The 17,897-nt window shown below is 45.2% G+C and overlaps 2 protein-coding genes and 1 long non-coding RNA gene across 3 annotated transcripts; 2 read left to right on the top strand and 1 right to left on the bottom strand.

The window, feature by feature from the left end:
• Positions 1 to 1,604: 1,604 nt before the first annotated feature.
• Positions 1,605 to 3,736, top strand: LOC111560075 (beta-defensin 106A-like). The gene is given in 4 exon segments (XM_045055423.1): positions 1,605 to 1,620; positions 2,125 to 2,177; positions 3,444 to 3,626; positions 3,628 to 3,736. Coding segments are annotated over 4 exon segments (282 nt in total). The 3' UTR covers positions 3,658 to 3,736.
• An 814-nt stretch (positions 3,737 to 4,550) lies between these two features.
• On the bottom strand, positions 4,551 to 9,214 carry LOC111560077. Its single transcript, XR_002741578.2, has 2 exons — positions 8,004 to 9,214; positions 4,551 to 5,299 (listed from the first exon to the last, which is right to left on the bottom strand). It is a non-coding gene; the product is annotated as an uncharacterized LOC111560077 (long non-coding RNA).
• Positions 9,215 to 11,413: 2,199 nt separating this feature from the next.
• Positions 11,414 to 16,574, top strand: LOC101083583 (sperm-associated antigen 11-like). The gene is made up of 3 exons (XM_003984563.3): positions 11,414 to 11,471; positions 12,829 to 12,978; positions 16,161 to 16,574. The coding sequence occupies exons 1-3, from the start codon at positions 11,414 to 11,416 to the stop codon at positions 16,292 to 16,294; spliced, it is 342 nt and encodes a 113-aa protein (XP_003984612.2). The 3' UTR covers positions 16,295 to 16,574.
• Positions 16,575 to 17,897: the final 1,323 nt, after the last annotated feature.

Raw genomic sequence — 17,897 nt, 5'->3', positions numbered from 1 at the left:
TGTCCGCGCTAAAGGGACACTCTTGCCTCCCCACATTCTTTGGAATTAATCGCCTTCATTCAAGTTGGAGGACTCAAGCCTCACCTCCTGGAGGGAGGTGTCTACTGGGACCATCTGCAATTCTTCTGTTAAAAATGTGTCCCTTTTATCACAGTTACTTGTGCGTTCAATCATTTATTGACATTACTATGGCAGGAAGAAGTAAATTGATAGTCTTATCCAGGTCACATTCACAAACCATGTTTTCAGTTACACAGCAAGCATTTGGTTGCTTTTCGGGAGTTTGTGATTATTTTAATAATATCTTAAGATATTTCAATTTTCAGTAGCAATAATAATAGGGAGAATGATGATGAGGGAGGCTCATCTCCCTAATGTCACATTAAAGAGGGGTATTTCCCAACAGGGAAGAATTAGAGTGGGTAATTCAGGCCTTTCTCTCCATCCACTTAGCTGATTTACTTCAGATTAGGAAAAAGAGATAATCAAATTAGTGGCAGCCTGTGGTCAGAGTATATGGATATTTGATGTATCTATAGTCTTAATCAAATATCAAATATCCCATATGCTCATAACTATCCAGGGAGCTGTTTGCAGATTAAATAAGATGATGTATATAGTATTTAAAGTATCAGCACTTTTTAAAAAATAAACAATAAAACATATGTTTCAGTAAAGGCACTTGCCGAATGTACACAGCTCACAAATATTGGAGCTGGAGTTCAGACCCCACTGACTCCATCATGATATTCTGTAATTACTCTGATTTTACATATGAGTGAACCAAAGCTATTAAGGAGCATAGTCAGGATTAGAAATCCAAACTGCCAGATTCCAGATCTTTCTTCCTACTGGTGCATATATCTGCCCCTGATCATCAAGGCACCCTCTACTCTGTCTTCCCTTCTTCCCCATTGTCCTTCTTAGGAACTTTCCAGTGTCAGAAAAGCAGTGAGCTGCGGGCTGAGTGACACCCACTGAGATGTGGGCTCGGCTTGGCAAAGCATGGAAACGTTCTCATTTGTGGCATGCCTCGCTGATCAAGATGTTCTCTGGTCTAGAGAAATGTATAAATGTGGGTGTTTGCTGCTCTTTTATCATGGACGCTGTGCTGATCTCTCAAGACCCTTCGAGACATGAGGACATTCCTCTTTCTCTTTGCTGTTCTCTTCCTTCTGGCCCCAGGTAAAATGAACGTCTTTGCAGGGAAGGTTCTAGAGGTGGTGGCCCAGAGAAAGAGTCTGCTTCAGTGAGCACCTTGGTGTGGTCAGCCCGGTGGCCCTGCAGGGGAGCATTTACTATGGGAGGTGACCCCCCTAATGTCTCTTCTATGAATCCATTGCATTTTCCCTGATTGTCTGAGATGGGGTATCACGGGGTTGAGGAAACAAAGATATGCCAGGAAAGATGCCCTTTGGTCCCCAGCTCCATGCTAACTAACAAAAACAAAAAATTGGGGAAAAAATGTAAAAGCTAGGGTTGGCATCTGTGGATCTTGTAAAAAATAGTCGTGATAGATATGAGACAGGTAAGAAAGAGAGCCAGAAAAAGGCAAAAAGGGACGAGGAAAGGGACGGAGCTCGGACACTGCGTTCACGCCGGCCATGGCGCAGGTCCAACGTACGTGTCAAACTGCTGCTCCTTCGTCACAACACCATGAAGCTGGGCACTTGTGACGAACACTTCACACCACAAAATGCATGCGGTTCTCCAATGCCAGGACCTTTAAGGAAACTCTGTCCTATTTCGAATTTAGTGATTTCAGACCAACACTTCAGGCTTGGAAGGTGTGCTTTATAGATATTTTTCAGATGCAGAAACTGAGCCTCAGATGGGCTAGGCGGCTTCTCAAAGTCACACAGATAAGCCAGAATGAAGCCAGGACCTGAGAGTTCACAGCAGGACTCCTGCCACATTCTCTGGCTCCCAGGAACCTCTAGTGGCTCCAGTCAGATCTTCCTCAAAATAAAATCCAAGACTAGACTCATCCCAGTTTCCAGAGAGCTAGAGAAAGGGCTTTTCAGAGCCTGCAACGAGCCCAAATTGTGCCAGATGCTATAGATGTCTCCTTAGGAGGCTCAGAATTCTCACACCGGCTATATGTGTTGCTGGTCTGTTTTGCAGTGAGCCTGTGTGGTTCGATTCTGTGCCAAGTGCACCGGGATCCAGGACCTACGGTGAGCTATTCATTCCACTGACCTCGATGTACACGTTGGAAACTGACCAAGGCCCCCTTTTCAGATCAGTCAGGTTTATTATATAATTTAGTTAACACAATATAAGATAAGGCAATATAAAATTATCTATATAAGCAAATGGAACTGACCTATTAATATGCATTTGCACACACGCACACACACACACACACAGAGTTACATTAACCTCTAGATGGGTGTGTGTGATGATCCATCCGAATCCTTGTAGACACAGATGCTCTCTCTTTGCAGAGGCTCTCTCTTTCTGGACCATCACTGTTAACTGGATATAATACAAGGACCCTTGTGAAAAGTGAGGTCCAGTGCCTCCAGCCTGGGATGACCTTACAATATTAGGAGGGGGGATAGAGTACTGTCCCCTGCAGTGGGGGCCAAAGTTCACTGAGCTTTGAAACACTGGATTTTGATACTTATGAACTTATATGCAGATGCTAGAAATGATTAGTACACATGCTAATACCAATCCGCCTGGTTTTAGTTTTACATATATGTGAATTAGTCACCTTTGTTTGTCGACATTAATTTCAACTTGTGTACATCTGATGCCTGTCCTTAAATATACCTGGATTAGGTAATCTAAAATGTTGATTCCAGTAAGATGTCTGTCTCTCCTTAACTTGAAGCGGGCTGCTCTTAGGACGGCTACTGATAAAGTACTAAGGCCAGAGCCACTATATTCTGCACAGAATAGACAAGAGGAGTCCTGGGGAACCACTCCCAACACATGCCCCTACTGGCCCTTGAACACGTTTTATGAAATGTGGCAAAGAAATCTGATGAGCCTTTCTAGGCAATCTTTTCCCTTCCACCCACAAGAGTAAACTTTTCCCTTTCTATATATTTATCCCTGTTTATTACTCCAATCGTGGGCCATGTCCCCAGCCTCAGACCTGCTCAATTCTCAGGGTGTAACACTTGGACAGCGAGTTGGGGAGTTACCTGCCCTGGAGGGGTTTACAAGGACAAGGTGGTCATTACGTACCGCTAACAGATTCTGATAAAAGAACAATAGCTTCTGCTTCCCAAAGCCCCCACAGCCTAACCCCAAATGTCAAGACAAACGTATTCTTCCTGGTCGTTAATCCCCTAAAATAAAAAGACAGAAAAATTAGAGAGAAAATATCTCCCTACCATCTCATCTACTGGCAGGATGAGACCACGGCAGCTTGTAAAGAAATCTTTCCTAACTAGTTACAAGACTGTACCTGGTAACTGGATGTATGTGAGAGAATTAATCCCAGTGGCTCCTTGCCTTCCATAGCCAGGAACGCGTTTTTTGATGAGAAATGCTCCAAGCTTCAAGGGAGGTGCGTGAATTCTTGTCAGAAAAATGAAGAACTTGTTGCTCTCTGCCAGAAGTCTCTGAAATGCTGCCTGACCCTCCAGCCATGTTGGAAGAACACAAATGATTGAATCTGAAGGCTCTGGCATTCCAGAGTGACATAAATGACCTCATTTTGTCTTCTTTTTACTCTGGTCTCTTCAGTGAGAAGACACCTCAATAAAAATAAATGACTATTTTTTATCAGTTTGTCAAGTGCTTCACTTAGAAAGGAAATGTGAGTAGTTAACCCTGATGGTCCCTGCCTACTTGCCTTCTTTTTCTATAACTTTTTGCTAAGGGAACTTTCCCCAAATGATCTGATATTTCTTTTTATTTATTTTTTTTATTTTTTTATTTAAAAAAAATTTTTTTTATTCGACGTTTATTTATTTTTGAGACATAGAGAGACAGAGTATGAACGGGGGAGGGTCAGAGAGAGAGGGAGACACAGAATCTGAAACAGGCTCCAGGCTCTGAGCTGTCAGCACAGAGCCCGATGCGGGGCTCGAACTCACGGAGTGTGAGATCATGACCTGAGCTGAAGTCGGTCACCCAACCGACTGAGCCACCCAGGCGCCCCGATATTTCTTTTTAAAGGGGACTGCTAAAGACTATACATCAACAAACCTCTCACTTGCCCTCAGGCAGTCAGCCCCAACCACCTGTTGAGACAGATGATAGATAAATGGGTAAGTGGAGAAATGAACATATTAAGGATAAGTAGATAGATAAATTTACTTATTAAGGATTCTCATGTGTCATACACATATATAAGTTAATCATCTTGACTCCATGGCTTTAATTGGAGACAATTACTGGATCCAGGTCCCCGAATGACTTTCTATTATTTGCCAAATCACTTTCTGACTCTAAGCTTTCATATTACCCAGTTCAAGTAAGGATTCCTGGTCATGTTCCCCAGGCCTAAGATCCAGCCTTGGTTCCCTGTTGGGTCAGAAATCTTGCCTTATTTCCCTCTTGAGTCCCCAAGGTCAACGCGCTTAATCCTGTTGAAGCAACAACCTTTTTTTATGACATTTTTCTGTTTTGAGATAATTACAAAGTCATGCACAGTTGTAAAATACAATACAGATACATCTCTACCGTTTAATGCAGTTTTCCCAATAGCACAACCAGAGGACAATACACTACGAACACCAGATACTGACACGGATACAAAACAAGTCCATCACCACAGAGATCCCTGCCCCCACCCACGCCCGCCATGTTGCCCTTTCAGGGCCACATCCTCTTCCCTCCTGTGTCCGCCTCCACCTTAATTCCGGGTACTACTTATCTGCTCTTCACTTCTACAACTTGTTCTTCAGGAACGTCATATAAATGGAATCCTACAGGAGTACTTGGGTGGCTCAATCAGTTCAGCGACCGACTTAGTTTCGGCTCAGGTCATGATCTCGCGGTTTGTGAGTTCAAGCCCGGCTTCAGGCTCTGCACTGACAGTGAGGAGCCTATTTGGGATTCTCTCTCTCCTTCTCTGTCTTCCCCTCCTCTGCTTGCATGCGCTTTCTGTGTCCCTCAAGATAAATGAATTTGAAAATAAAATAAATGGAATCCTACAGTAGGTAACTTCTGGGGGACTTTTCACTCACTGTAGTGGTCTGGAGACTCTCCATGTTTGGTGCGTGTCTCAGTAGGTCTTCCCTTTTTGTCCCTGCATCGTAGTCCACCGGGTGGATGTACCAGGATTCATTGAACCCTTCACCTGCTGGAGGACAGCCGGGTTCTTTCCAGTTTGGTACTATGACAAGTAAAGGTGTTGTAAACTTTTACGTTTATAGATGTTTGAGCAAACACAACTTGTCATTACTCTGAGACAAGCGTCCCAACATGCACTTGCCAAGTCATATGGTTGCAGGTTTAGTTTTTACAAAAGAATGCCAAACTGTTTCCCAGAGTAGCTGTACCGTTTTTACACTCCCACCAGGAATGTAAGCGTGACCTAGCTTATCCACACCCTAGCTAGCATCTGCTGCAAAAAGTTGCCACGATTTTTTTGTTTTTGTCATCAACAGCTTATATGTCATTTTAGTTTGACTTTCTCTAAAATCTCATGATGTTTAACACCTTATCCTGTGGTTTTGTTTTTTTTGTTTTGTTTCGTTTTTTGTTTTTGCCATCTTTGTACCTTCAGCGAAATGGATGGCTCACACTTATTTTCTAATTGGATTTTTTCTTGTTTTCACTGTTGAGCTCTGAGAGTCCTTGATATATTCTTGATATGGGTCATGTGTTGGATATGCAATTTCCAAATATTTTCCCCCCAAAATACATTGCATTTTTAACCTCTTAATAGATCTTTTGAGCAGCATTTTTTTTTAACTTTGTGAAGTCCAGCTTCTTTCTATGGATCATGGTTTCTTTGGGAGTCAAGTCTCAGATCTTTTTGTGTAGTCTTAGATGATTTTCTCCTATGTGCTTTTCTAAAAGTTTAATGGTTTCACAGTTACACTTAAATCCATGAACCATTTTGAGTTAATTTTTCTAAAAGCTGTTAAGATGGTCAATGTTGTTCTCATTTCTGTTTTTGCTGTGGGTGTTCAGTTGCTCCAGCATTTGTTCAAAAGGCTGTCTTTTCTCCATTGGATTACTGTTGCAACCTTGTCAAACATTAGAAACTTAGGTCCAAACAAACTCCTACCTGGAATGTTTATAGCACCTTTGTTTATAATCACCCCAAACCAGGAGCAACCAAGATGTCCCTCAGTAGGTGGGCTGAGAACAAACTGTGATTCATCCAACTAATGGAATATTATTCAGGAATAAAAAACAGGTAAGCTGTCAAGTCACCAAAAGACACAGAATAACCTTAAGTGCATATTGCTGTGTGAAAGAAGCCAGTCTAAAAAGGTTATAGACGGCATGATTCCATGTATGTGGCATTCTGGAAAGGGGAAAACTAGGGATCGTGAAAAGAAGTGATCTTTTGCCCCGGTTGCCAGGGGGTTGGCCAGGGGTAAAACACAGGGAATGTGCTAGGGCAGAATATCAAACTTCTGCATGATTCTCTGCCTTTGTTAAACCCTGAGAACCATGCAGCCCAAAGGGTGAACTAAAGTTCACTGTGCAAATTAACAGAGTTAATTGGAAGTCAGGGCTACCCCAGGGTGAAATGCAGAACTATCTAATTGTATCATAAATGTATAAAACAACTTTCCTGCAGGCCAGGGGGAAGGGAATGCTGGCCTGGGTAACTTCTCAGTTACAAAAGAAGTCTATAATCTAGTACAATGCACAAGAGCATGGCACTCTAGCCGATGATGTATTTGTTAGGTAACACAAGCTTAGCAATTCAGATCTTGCTATGCACTTATAGCCAGAACTGAACAATTAAGTACCGGGCTTGCAGATGTGGGAGCCAGGTTTGGAGAGGGAGTTTATAGATAAGCAGGGAAAAGGTAGAATGACCCACCTGGGGATGGATGACAGGTGGAGACCTGGCTTGCATACAGATGGTTACATATACAAATATTTATTGGTGTGTGTGTGTGTGTGTGTGTGTGTGTGTGTGTGTGTGTGTGTGTGTTATTAAACAAATATGTACGTCCTTGCTCTGTCAGCTTAGAGGTCCTGGAAGCAAGAACATTCCAGCAACTATGAGCACACCTGGCACTCAAATACTGGTTTTTAATTCCATTCACCAACAGAAGGAGTCAGGGATCCTTGGAGAAGTGGGTGTTTCTAAGACTGGAGCAGAGAACGTACAAGATAAACCCAGAGCAACTTTGTAGTGCCAGAACATGTGGAAGAACTTCAAACAAACAATGACACAGTGTGCCAAAAGAACACAAAAATTGAATTAATTTAGGGAAAAAGAAATTAAGTAGTGTTGGTATAAAATAGATATCCATGAGTATATAATAAATATTCATGATCAGGACTCCACCATACTGAAGGAAACACCAGTCTGTTCCTGGCTGGTGTCCCTGCAATGTGACCTTCACAAATACGTCCTAGGGTGTCCCATTCATTTGAGCGAGGAAGCTGGGTGGGCTGGTGTAGGGGGCGTGTCCTTCCTCCAGATAAAGCTTTAGTAAAATCATTTTCCTGGGAGAGTCAGCTCTTGTTGTAGAAAACTCTCTGGACACATTTCACATAATTACTTCCCCTTTTCCTTGCCAGGGCCACCGGGGATTACTTCTTGGCTTTTCACCGTGATTACCTCATGGGCGTCCTGGAGTTAAAACCCAGGAAGCAGTGGGATCCCTTCCCCTGTGGCCCTCAGTTGTTTGGTTCAGGCTTGCCCTCACTCATCCTCTGGAAATTTGTCAACATGACCACAGTGTTCCTACCCTTTTAAGGCTCCAGAGGCTTCTGCCCCAGGTTAGCCCATCTCCACTGTGACTCTCTCCAAATTTGGGAGCGGTGGTTTACCCTGTGACCTAAGTTCTCTGATGGGTCCAAGAAAAATCATCGATTTTCAGTTTGTTCAGAGTTTTTCTTACCTTAAGGATGGGAGTGGAGACTTTCAGGTTTTTCACATGTAGCAGCTGCAATCAAAGTCCCAGGGTTCAGCCCAGTGAGCCCGGTAGGTATCTCCTCTCCTCTGTCTGTTCTGCTCTCCCCTGCTCATGTCGCTTCTGCTTTATGCTCGTCCTCTCTGTCCCAACGTTCACTCAACAGGTGGTTGGTTTTTAAGCACATGTTGGGCACTGGGCGAGCCCGTAATTTGTGAATGGAACATGAACATCGTCTCCCACCTGGGGAACTTAGAATTCAATCAGGAAGACCAAGTCACTGAAAACATCATGTAATTACAACTTGGGAAAGATGTCGTGAAGGAATAAAAAACTTCCAGGGCGCTTGGGCACATGGGAAAAACAGGGAGAGATCCCCCAACGTTGTGACATGGAGATTCCAGGAGGTCATTCGTGGGAGGAGGGGGGAGTATTCCAGGGAGAAGAGCGTTGGGCCCTGAATGGAGGCCAGCGCTGCTCGAAGCTCATGGTAAAGGGCTTGCTTGGATTCAACCAAAAAGTGATAGCAGGGATTTTATTGTAGGGATTTTGAGAAGAGATGTGACAAGAGCCAATTAATGTTTAATTTTAATGTTTAAAATTCTCTTCTCATCTGGAAGAGAATCAGATGGTGGGGTCCATCAGCGAGGAGAGCAGAGGGAGGAGGTGGCTTGGGAAATCTGTTCCACCAGGGTTCCAGGGTATTCTCTCAAGTCAGTTCAGTCACTATCCCCCAGAAACCACTGCCAAAGTCCCGCCTCCTGGTCTTCAGGCATGATAATCGCACTGATTTATTCTGTTATTTAGTGAGAAATGAATTTGACACAGACAAGATATGCGGCTATGGGACCGCCCGCTGCCGGAGGCGCTGTAAAACAGGGGAATTCTTCATCGGAACTTGCCCCAACATCTACCCCTGCTGTCTGAAAACGCGGAATGCCAACCGACCCATTCCTCTGACGTACTGAAACCCGGTGGCGCCGGGTCCTTGCAGCAGCCGAAACTCTGAGCCTTCACTTCCTGAGTCCCCTCACGGCTGGACCGTTCCCAGTGGCTGCAGCTAATCCAATTACGCTAAAACCTTGGATTGCGAGTAACTTGTTCCTGAGTGTTCCACAAGATGAGCAAATATTTCTAATAAATTTTAACTTGATAAACGAGTGAGGTCTTGCAATACGAGTAGTACATGACGCCCAATGTCACATGATCACAGCTGAGCCAATGGTCCTTGAAATTCGCTTTGATATGCAAGTGCTTTGGATGACAAGCCTGTTTGTGGAACAAATTATGCTCGCAAACCAAGGTTTTACTGTCACAAGAATTTGCTAAGTGCCTTCACTCAGTGGAGAGCATGTGGGGGAGCCTCAAAATGGCCTTGCATAGTTGGGATAAGGGAGAAAGCAAAGTGGGTTAAGTGAGTGTTTCAACAGCCAAACCAAAAAGTACAGCTAATCAGCCACAAGCCTAAGTGAACTTCTTTTATTTATTTTTTTTAGTTTTTTTTTTTTTAATGTTTATTTATTTTTGAGAGAGAGAGAGAGAGACTGCACGAGCAGGGGAGGGACAGAGAGAGAAGGAGTCACAGAATCTGAAGCAGGCTCCAGGCTCTGAGCTGTCAGCACAGAGCCTGATGCCGGGCTCAAACTCACAAACCCTGAGATCATGACCTGAGCCAAAGTCGGACACTTAACCGACTAGCCACCCAGGTGCCCCCTAAGTGAACTTCTTTTATATTTTTGGCCTGAACTGCATCAGCTGAGCTTGCTAGCATGAGTTTTCTCTTCTGATCAGTTTTGCTCAGCAGTTAGTAATGTCTTTTATTAATTAAAACAGGAAAGAAATCAATATTAAGTGCAATTCATTTAGCAAACACTCTAATTCAAGGCATAGACCTCCAGGGAGCAAGACTAAAGAAATATTATGTGACGACAAGGGACTGGCCCACATGGATGTCTGTGGAGGGTCACATCCTGCAGACACGGCACAGAGCTGATCTGCCCCCCCCCCCCAGACCCACTGTCCTGAAATCTGGTAAGGAAAGGGGAGCCCTAAAACATTTGACTTCCCTTTTTCTTCCAAATGTTAGCCCAGCTAATAAATGAATGATAACAAAGAATGATAACATCAAGAGAATATCACTATATTGCAAACCCCTAGGGAAATAATGACCTAGCCTGTGAATGTCAAGAGCCCCACTCAAATAAACAAGAATGGGGCACCTGGGATGCCTGGGTGGCTCAGTCGGTTAAGTGTCCGACGTCAGCTCAGGTCATGATCTCACAGTCCATAAGTTTGAGCCGCACGTCGGGCTCTGTGCTGACAGCTCAGAGCCTGGAGCCTGCTTAGGATTCTGTGTCTCCCTCTCTCTCTGCCCCTCCCCTGCTCATGCTCTCTCTCTCTGTCTCAAAAATAAATAAAAACATTTTAAAAAAAATTTTTAATAAAAAAAAAAGAATGGGGCGCCTGGGTGGCTCAGTTGGTTAAGCGTCCAACTCTTGGTTTAAGCTCAGGTCATGATCTCACGGTTTGTGAGTTCAAGCCCTGCATCGGGCTCTGTGCTAACAGTGCAGAGCTTGCTTGGGCTTCTCTCTCTCTCCCTCTCTCTGCCCCTCCCCTACTTGCTCTGTCTCTCTCAAAATAAATAAACTTAAAAAAGTTATTACAAGACGAGAAAACTCAGACTCAATCACAGATTTTTTTTAAAAGCAGAATTGAATTGGACCCAATGGCATCAATAATTTCTGAGGAAAAGTCAAGAATGAAAAGAGGAGGGAAAAATGAAGAGTCAGATGAATTAAAATCAAAATGGGGAGGACACAGAGATGAAGGAGAAGTAGAGGAAGCCAAGGAATGCGGGGAGAAAAGAACAGAAATGAAATCTGGAATGACTTTGGAACGACCCACACAACTTCAGGAAATGACAGTTGTGAAAAATCAGGCCATCCCTGAAATGCCTGACGTTTTCCTGCCTGATTTTTTTACACTGAAATAAATACACTCAGAAGCCAGGGTAGAAGCCGGACGACAGCCATATTTATGTCACCATTTCGGTGCACACCGGCGCTTTAATAGACACTTGAGGAAGTTGGTTTTTTGTGTTAATGACGTTTGTTCTCTCTCTTTCCTCCTTCTGCTCCTCTTCTCTTTGTTCCGTCCTCTCTTAGTCACCAAACCCACCCAGGGCATTCAGGCATACTTTTCACTTCCTGAGGAAAATGGCTCCCATGTTTGTTCCGCTGCCCGTGGGAAAATAACACACCGACTGTCCTCGGTGCCAGAGACACCGTTCCGGATTTCAGCTCTTCCCACCTACAGGCCCCCGCCCTGCAACTCAGGGCTATAAAGGGAGCCCTGCTGCCAGCCCCGGGACCTCCTCAGACAGCTGTCCCCTTGGTGACATGAAGCCATCCCTCTCTGTATTCCCCAGCTTCCTCCTTGTGGCTCTGCTGTTTTTAGGTAAATGGGAAATGTGACCTCATCCTGGGGACTGAGTCTCTCTGCAATGGTCATCTCCAGGTGGGGCGTCCAGGTGGGGCATGAGACACTAAGCCCACAGGTGCATTTCCTGGTGGGGTTCTCGGGCAGCAGTCTCTTGATGGGTTTGTCAGTGACCCCTTGAATGTGCTGATGGCCCTGGCTCCCCAGCAGACAGGGTCCTGACCCTGACCACACTTCCTCAGCCTTTTAATATTCACCTGCTCCTTACAGAGAAGGCAGCCTGCATCATGAATGATCCTAACTGTTAGGGAGTCTCACTCAACAACTATATTGGGGCACACTCATTGGGGACGCTCATTGGCTTACAGGTGGCCTCCACTGCCAGCCCTCTTCAGTCCTCACTCACCTCTCCCTCTCCTCTCTCTCTCCCTTTCTCTCTCCCTCTCCTTCTCTCTCTCTCCCTTTCTCTCTCCCTCTCCTTCTCTCTCTCTCTCCCTTTCTCTCTCCCTCTCCTTCTCTCTCCCTTTCTCTCTCCCTCTCCTTCTCTCTTTCAGTCTATCTCTCAGACTCTCTCTCTCCCTCTCTCCCTCCCCCCTACACACACACACACACACACACACACACACACACACACACACACACTTGCCCTGCTTCCAACCCATTCCATGCCATTCTCTATTTGCTCACTCTCTTTCTTTACAGCTTTACTGAGGTACACTTATTATACCAAAGCCCACACATAGTTAACGTGAACAGTTTGATGAGTTTGGACATTTGCAAACACTCCTAGTACCATCACTATAGCCAAGGTAAGAGCCACCCGCAACCCCTCCCAAAGTTTTCTTCTGTCCCTTTATGGTGGTGTTTTTTTGTGATGAGAACACTTAAAAGATCTATCCTCTGAACAAACTTTGAAGTGCACAATACCATATTGCTACCTGTAGGCACGGTGCTTCACAGCAGATCTCTGGACTGCGGCCATGTTACAGGACTGAAACTCTGTACCCATTGAGCAGCAGGGACTCCCAGTCTCCCCCGACCCTCCATTTTACCCACCCCCTAGAGTAAAGGACCTCATCCTCATGGGTCCTCTCAAAAGAGAGAGAGTTCTGGGGCGCCTGGGTGGCGCAGTCGGTTAAGCATCCGACTTCAGCCAGGTCACGATCTTGCGGTCCGTGAGTTCGAGCCCCGCGTCAGGCTCTGGGCTGATGGCTCAGAGCCTGGAGCCTGTTTCCGATTCTGTGTCTCCCTCTCTCTCTGCCCCTCCCCCGTTCATGCTCTGTCTCTCTCTGTCCCAAAAATAAATAAACGTTAAAAAAAAAATTAAAAAAAAAAAAGAGAGTTCTAAAAATGCTGCATATTTACTCGGAAACAGGACTATCTGGAGCCAGAAATGAGGACCTTCAAGGCACTGAGGGTCCCAGAGAACCCAGGGAAGAGTCTCCTGGACAAGGAACAAACGGGTCTCATTTGCTACACCACCAAGAGAAACGCCACATCTTACCGCGTACTCCCCCTTATGAGGGTAGGTGACTCCAGAAATTTTCAGTGAATGAAGAGATGGGAAGGGGTCTGTGCCTGTGGGGGTAGGGGAGAGCTTCACCCAAACCTGAGACCCGGAGGATATGACATTGAGTAAGACACCCTCGTGCCCTCTCCCTTGGCCTTGAGTTCCTTCAATCTAGGCATTTGCTGAATACCTGTGAAGAGGGCGGGGTGACCTGTGAGCTCACAGGGAATGCCCCAGGGTGGGGTGTGCGGAGGATGGGGCACTGGTCTGAGGAACACAGCCATGACAAAGCCAAAGAGCCCTCAGCCGCCTTTCTGGTCGGTCCTCAACCCCCACGAGGGGCCTGAAAGCAATCTGGAAGGACCTAGAGAAGACCGTCATTTCTAAGATGCTTCCTTAGTCCCAAACTCTTTCCTGACCCTGAGTCAGGGAACAAGAGGCTGGACACTCAGTGGGCAAGAGCAGGGAACACATGAGGGTGTTGGCAGACAGAAGCCAGGAATTCAGATCCTGCGACATTATTCCCTGCATCGTTCTCTCCTCTCTTCAATACCTTTGGAGAGGGCTCTGGGCTCCCAGGGGACTCACTCCCAGGTTCTCCTCCCAAGAGAAGGTGAAAAGACAAAATGGTGCTTGCACAACAATATAAACAACATGAGGTGTGTGTCACTTATCCTAACTGTAGATCTATGACACAGGGTCATTCCCATTTGACTCATGAGGGCGTTGGGGAGATTGGTCCACATTTGTCCAAGATAACGTGTCTAAGATCGTGCGGCTGGCAAATGGCAGTCAAGAGTGGAAACTTCAAGAATATAAGCAAGACTTCCAGGGCTGTTGTCCAGGAAGAGGTCTCAGTCCACTCCCTTTAAGACATACCTGTTTCTTTCTCCCCGATACCCTGCACTCGCTTCCTGCCTACGTTTCTCCGTGTGCATCACTCTTGAATTTTTACTTGCCTTCCCCACCTGTGATTTCCGTCCTTAGTGTGCAGCCTCCCTATGTTCAGACTGGCCCTGATGTGCATCTGCTCCATCCCAGTGCCACACACAGAGTGCAACCTTGTGACCGGGCATCACTGACCACTGCCATCTCATTCCCCAATTCAGAGAAGAAGCAATGAAGACAGAGAATTTCCTCCATAATAAGTATTTTTGCAATACAATTTTCTGAAGCATTTTTACTTTCCTACTGTTTTTTCTACTTCCTATTGCATTTGAGTCTACTGGAGAAATACTCTTTATGAACAAAATTCTCTCCCTAATGGCTTCTCCTCTGAATTGGGGAAGGACTCTCGTTACTTCCTGTATTAACATTATACCTCGATCTGTGTCTAGAAATGCAGTGTCTCAAAAGTACACCTGAAAAATAAACAACTAAGAGAATACACCCTAAAATGCTCACCCAGCTGTACAAGTCTGTGCTGGTCTGGCACTACGCTGGGTTAACCCACATTTTCCACCATTACACTGCTGTGGTCCCCAAGCCATGCGGTGACTCCTAGAAAATGCTCTGCTCTTTCGTGTCCTTGCACAACCCTGTGGAGCACATCTAGCTTTAGTTCAAGACCCCATTTCGACACTACATTTAACATCCATTTAAATCTGATAATCTCTGTGACCTTATTTGGCTGTTCTCTATGTTCCCAAATCACTCTGTGCAGACTCGACTGTGGATGGATTATACTGAATTTAAATATGTGGTTACATGTTTGTTTCCCGGCTGATTCAGAAAATGTCCCCCTCCCCTGACCCTGTTATGGCACACTAAAATGTCCTACATCATTCAGCCTTGAAGGAATGAGCAAGTGAGTTAATTTACCGAGTGAATAAACATCTGTAGGGCCCCCCATCTGTTCTATTTTTGTCTTTCTCTCTTTCTAAGATTACCCCCTTTCTCTCTCAAAAGTTATTAAATTTCCGTATATAACGGCATGTTTAACCAAGTACAAAAATGGGATTTTCAGCTGGGATTCAAGGTACTAGGGGGTCGGGAGGCAGACCACTCTGCACAGAGGAGGTAACCAAAATGCAGCGACACAAGCCTTAAATCCTAGGGTGACTGGCACATGGAGAGGCCCCTCCTTCTCCAGAGGGCAAGGGCTGGGGGTCTTGCTCCCAAATGGAGCCATTGGTTTCTTTTTTTTTTTTTTTTTAATGTTTACTTATTTTTTGAGAGACAGAGAGAGAGACAGAGAGAGACAGACAGAGAGAGAGCTGGGGAAGGACAGAGAGAGAGAGAGAGAGAGAGAGAGAGAGAGAGAGACACACACACACACACAGAATCTGAGGCAGGCTCCAGGCTCCAAACTGTCAGCACAGAGCCTGACCCAGGACTCAAATTCACGAGTGTGAGCGGGGGAAGGGGCAGAGAGAGAGAGGGAGAGAGAGAATCCCAAGCAGGCTCCACGCTGTCAGTGCAGAGCCCGATGCAGGGCTCAAACTCACAAACCGTGAGATCACGACCTGAGCCGAAAACCAGAGCCAGGTGCTTATCCGACTGAGGCACCCAGGCGCCCCACTTTTTCTTCCTAACACTTGCCCCTTGCCTTTTCTACCAATCGTCTTCATAATATATAATTTAAGATAAAAATTCATCTTTACTAACCGCAGGGCCTGAAACGTAGAGTGAGGGAGCAAGTTCACATTCCTCAAGTAAACTGGCACATCTCAGAGGCACAAGACAGTCTTCCAGGTGCTTCCCCAGAATGAGGCGGAACTAGAAGTCATTTTCACTTTCAAAATCTGCCCTTGGCTACCTCTCATCTCCCTTACAGAGATGGCTCAGCCCAAACCCACCCTCCTCACAGGACCATCCCACTGAAGTCTGCACTTGGGAGGGCTGTGTCACTCGTCAGTGAGCCTCGCAGAGCCCTTCCGTGTCCCCTTGCATAACATCCTACATTGTTGAAAGTGGAACATTTGTATCGTGATACATCTCTTACCGTGTCTCTTTCCAACTGCCTCTGACCCGGCAGCTTGTTTCTCAGGGAGAGTAGAGGTGGCTTTCAAGCCAGAATCAAGGATCTGATTTGTACACTCTCAGGCTGACTACAGGGAACTGTGAGCGCTCACATACAAAAGAAACCTGTTTCCTACCTATGGGTGACCTCCGCCATGTCCCTTTGGACTCAGATGATCCCTGTTCGAGTCTTGAGATGGTCTTAAGAGGCTAATGTCGGATCTCTCTTTATACAGAACCAGAACCAGATTTCAAAGTGGTCAACTGCAAGAAAAGTGAAGGCTACTGTCAAGAATACTGTAATTATATGGAAACACAAGTGGGTTACTGCTTTAAAAAGAAATACACCTGCTGTTTACATCACAACTGAACTTGCTGACACAGAAGCCAGAATTTGGTCCCCTCGCCGGCTCTCTGGGTCCTGTCCCTAACGCAGACACAGGGGTTTTTGGAGAAAGGACTAGCTGAGGTGTTGTCATCTGAGCTGGAGAGTTTCGACATGTTATTCCAACTAAAAGAGAGATGAAAACCCACTACGCCTGCCCTTAGAGAAAGTGACTTAGCCTGACGTGGACAAAATCCTCAAAAATCAACAGTTTTTGCTGGTAGATGTGGATGTAATAAACTTTCACAAGAAAGCATTCAAGTCATTCCTTCTCTTGTTTAAAAAAAAATTTTTTTGGGGCGCCTGGGTGGCGCAGTCGGTTAAGCATCCGACTTCAGCCAGGTCACGATCTCGCGGTCCGTGAGTTCGAGCCCCGCGTCAGGCTCTGGGCTGATGGCTCAGAGCCTGGAGCCTGGAGCCTGCTTCAGGTTCTGTGTCTCCCTGTCTGTCCCTCCCCTGCTCTCACTCTGTCTCTCTCAAAAATAAACATTAAAAATAAATTAAAAATAAAATAAAAATAAAAATATTTTTTGACGAGCGCCTGTGTGGCTCAGTTAGTTAAGCATCTGACTCTTAATTTTGGCTCAGGTCATGATATCATGGTTCATGATTCCAGCCCTGCATCGGGCTCAGTCCTGAAATGCAGAGACTGCTTGGGATTCTCTCTCCCTCTCTCTACCCATTACCCCTCTCAAAAAATAAATAAATAAACATTTTAAAAAGAGAGAGAAGGGGCACCTGGGTGGCTCAGTTGGTTAAGCGTCCGACTCTCAATTTTGGCTCAGGTCATGATCTCATGGTTCCATGAGTTCAAATCCCACATCGGGCTCTGCACTGACAGCTTGGAGCCTGGAGCCTGCTTCAGATTGTGGGTCTCCCTCTCTCTCTGCCCCTCCCTTGCTCATGATCACTCTCTCTCTCTCTCTTTTTCAAAATTAAACATTAAAAAATTTTTTTAAAAAAGAGAAAAATATTTTTGAGTACCTGTTTTGTTCCTGGGCACTGAGAAATGTAACAAATTGGAAACATGAATATGTGAGGAGAAACACAGCCAAATAAATTTAAAAAATAAAATGCCACACATTTTATCATGTGAATATATCCAAGGCAATATGTGGAGCAGATAAATATAAGAGATTTAAGAAAGGATTCCTGGGGAAATTCGAGCAGGGTTTTGGAGGATGAGTAGGAGTTTGTTAAGCAAAAGAGAGAGGCAGAGATTCCCAGGCAAGGGGTACAGTTTGCAGAGAGGCATGAAGATGTGAAAGAATGGTTTGCTAAGCAAATGGTGAGAAGTTCAGCATCACTATGAAAGAGACGGATTGATTACAAGTCTCAAATGAGGAGCGTGCAGGAAAATGGTGAGAAGTTGTCAAAGAAAATAAATATGATGCTCCAGATCTCAGCTGCTAAACAAGAGGGGGTTATCAGGTACCTCCAGAGGAGTGACGCCATCATAGTTTCAATTTTAGAATGTTCCTTCTAATGAAAGACTTGGGGGTGGATTAGAAATGCATGAGACCAGAGGCAGGAATACCAGGTAAGGATTGATGGCAACTGTGGACGTCCAGAACAGCCATTCAGTGAC

The sequence above is a fragment of the Felis catus genome, chromosome B1 (genome assembly GCF_018350175.1).
Source record: "Felis catus isolate Fca126 chromosome B1, F.catus_Fca126_mat1.0, whole genome shotgun sequence".
Taxonomy (NCBI): Eukaryota; Metazoa; Chordata; class Mammalia; order Carnivora; family Felidae; genus Felis; species Felis catus.
Note: the sequence above shows the minus strand (reverse complement) of the source record. Positions and strands in the feature narration are given on the sequence as shown.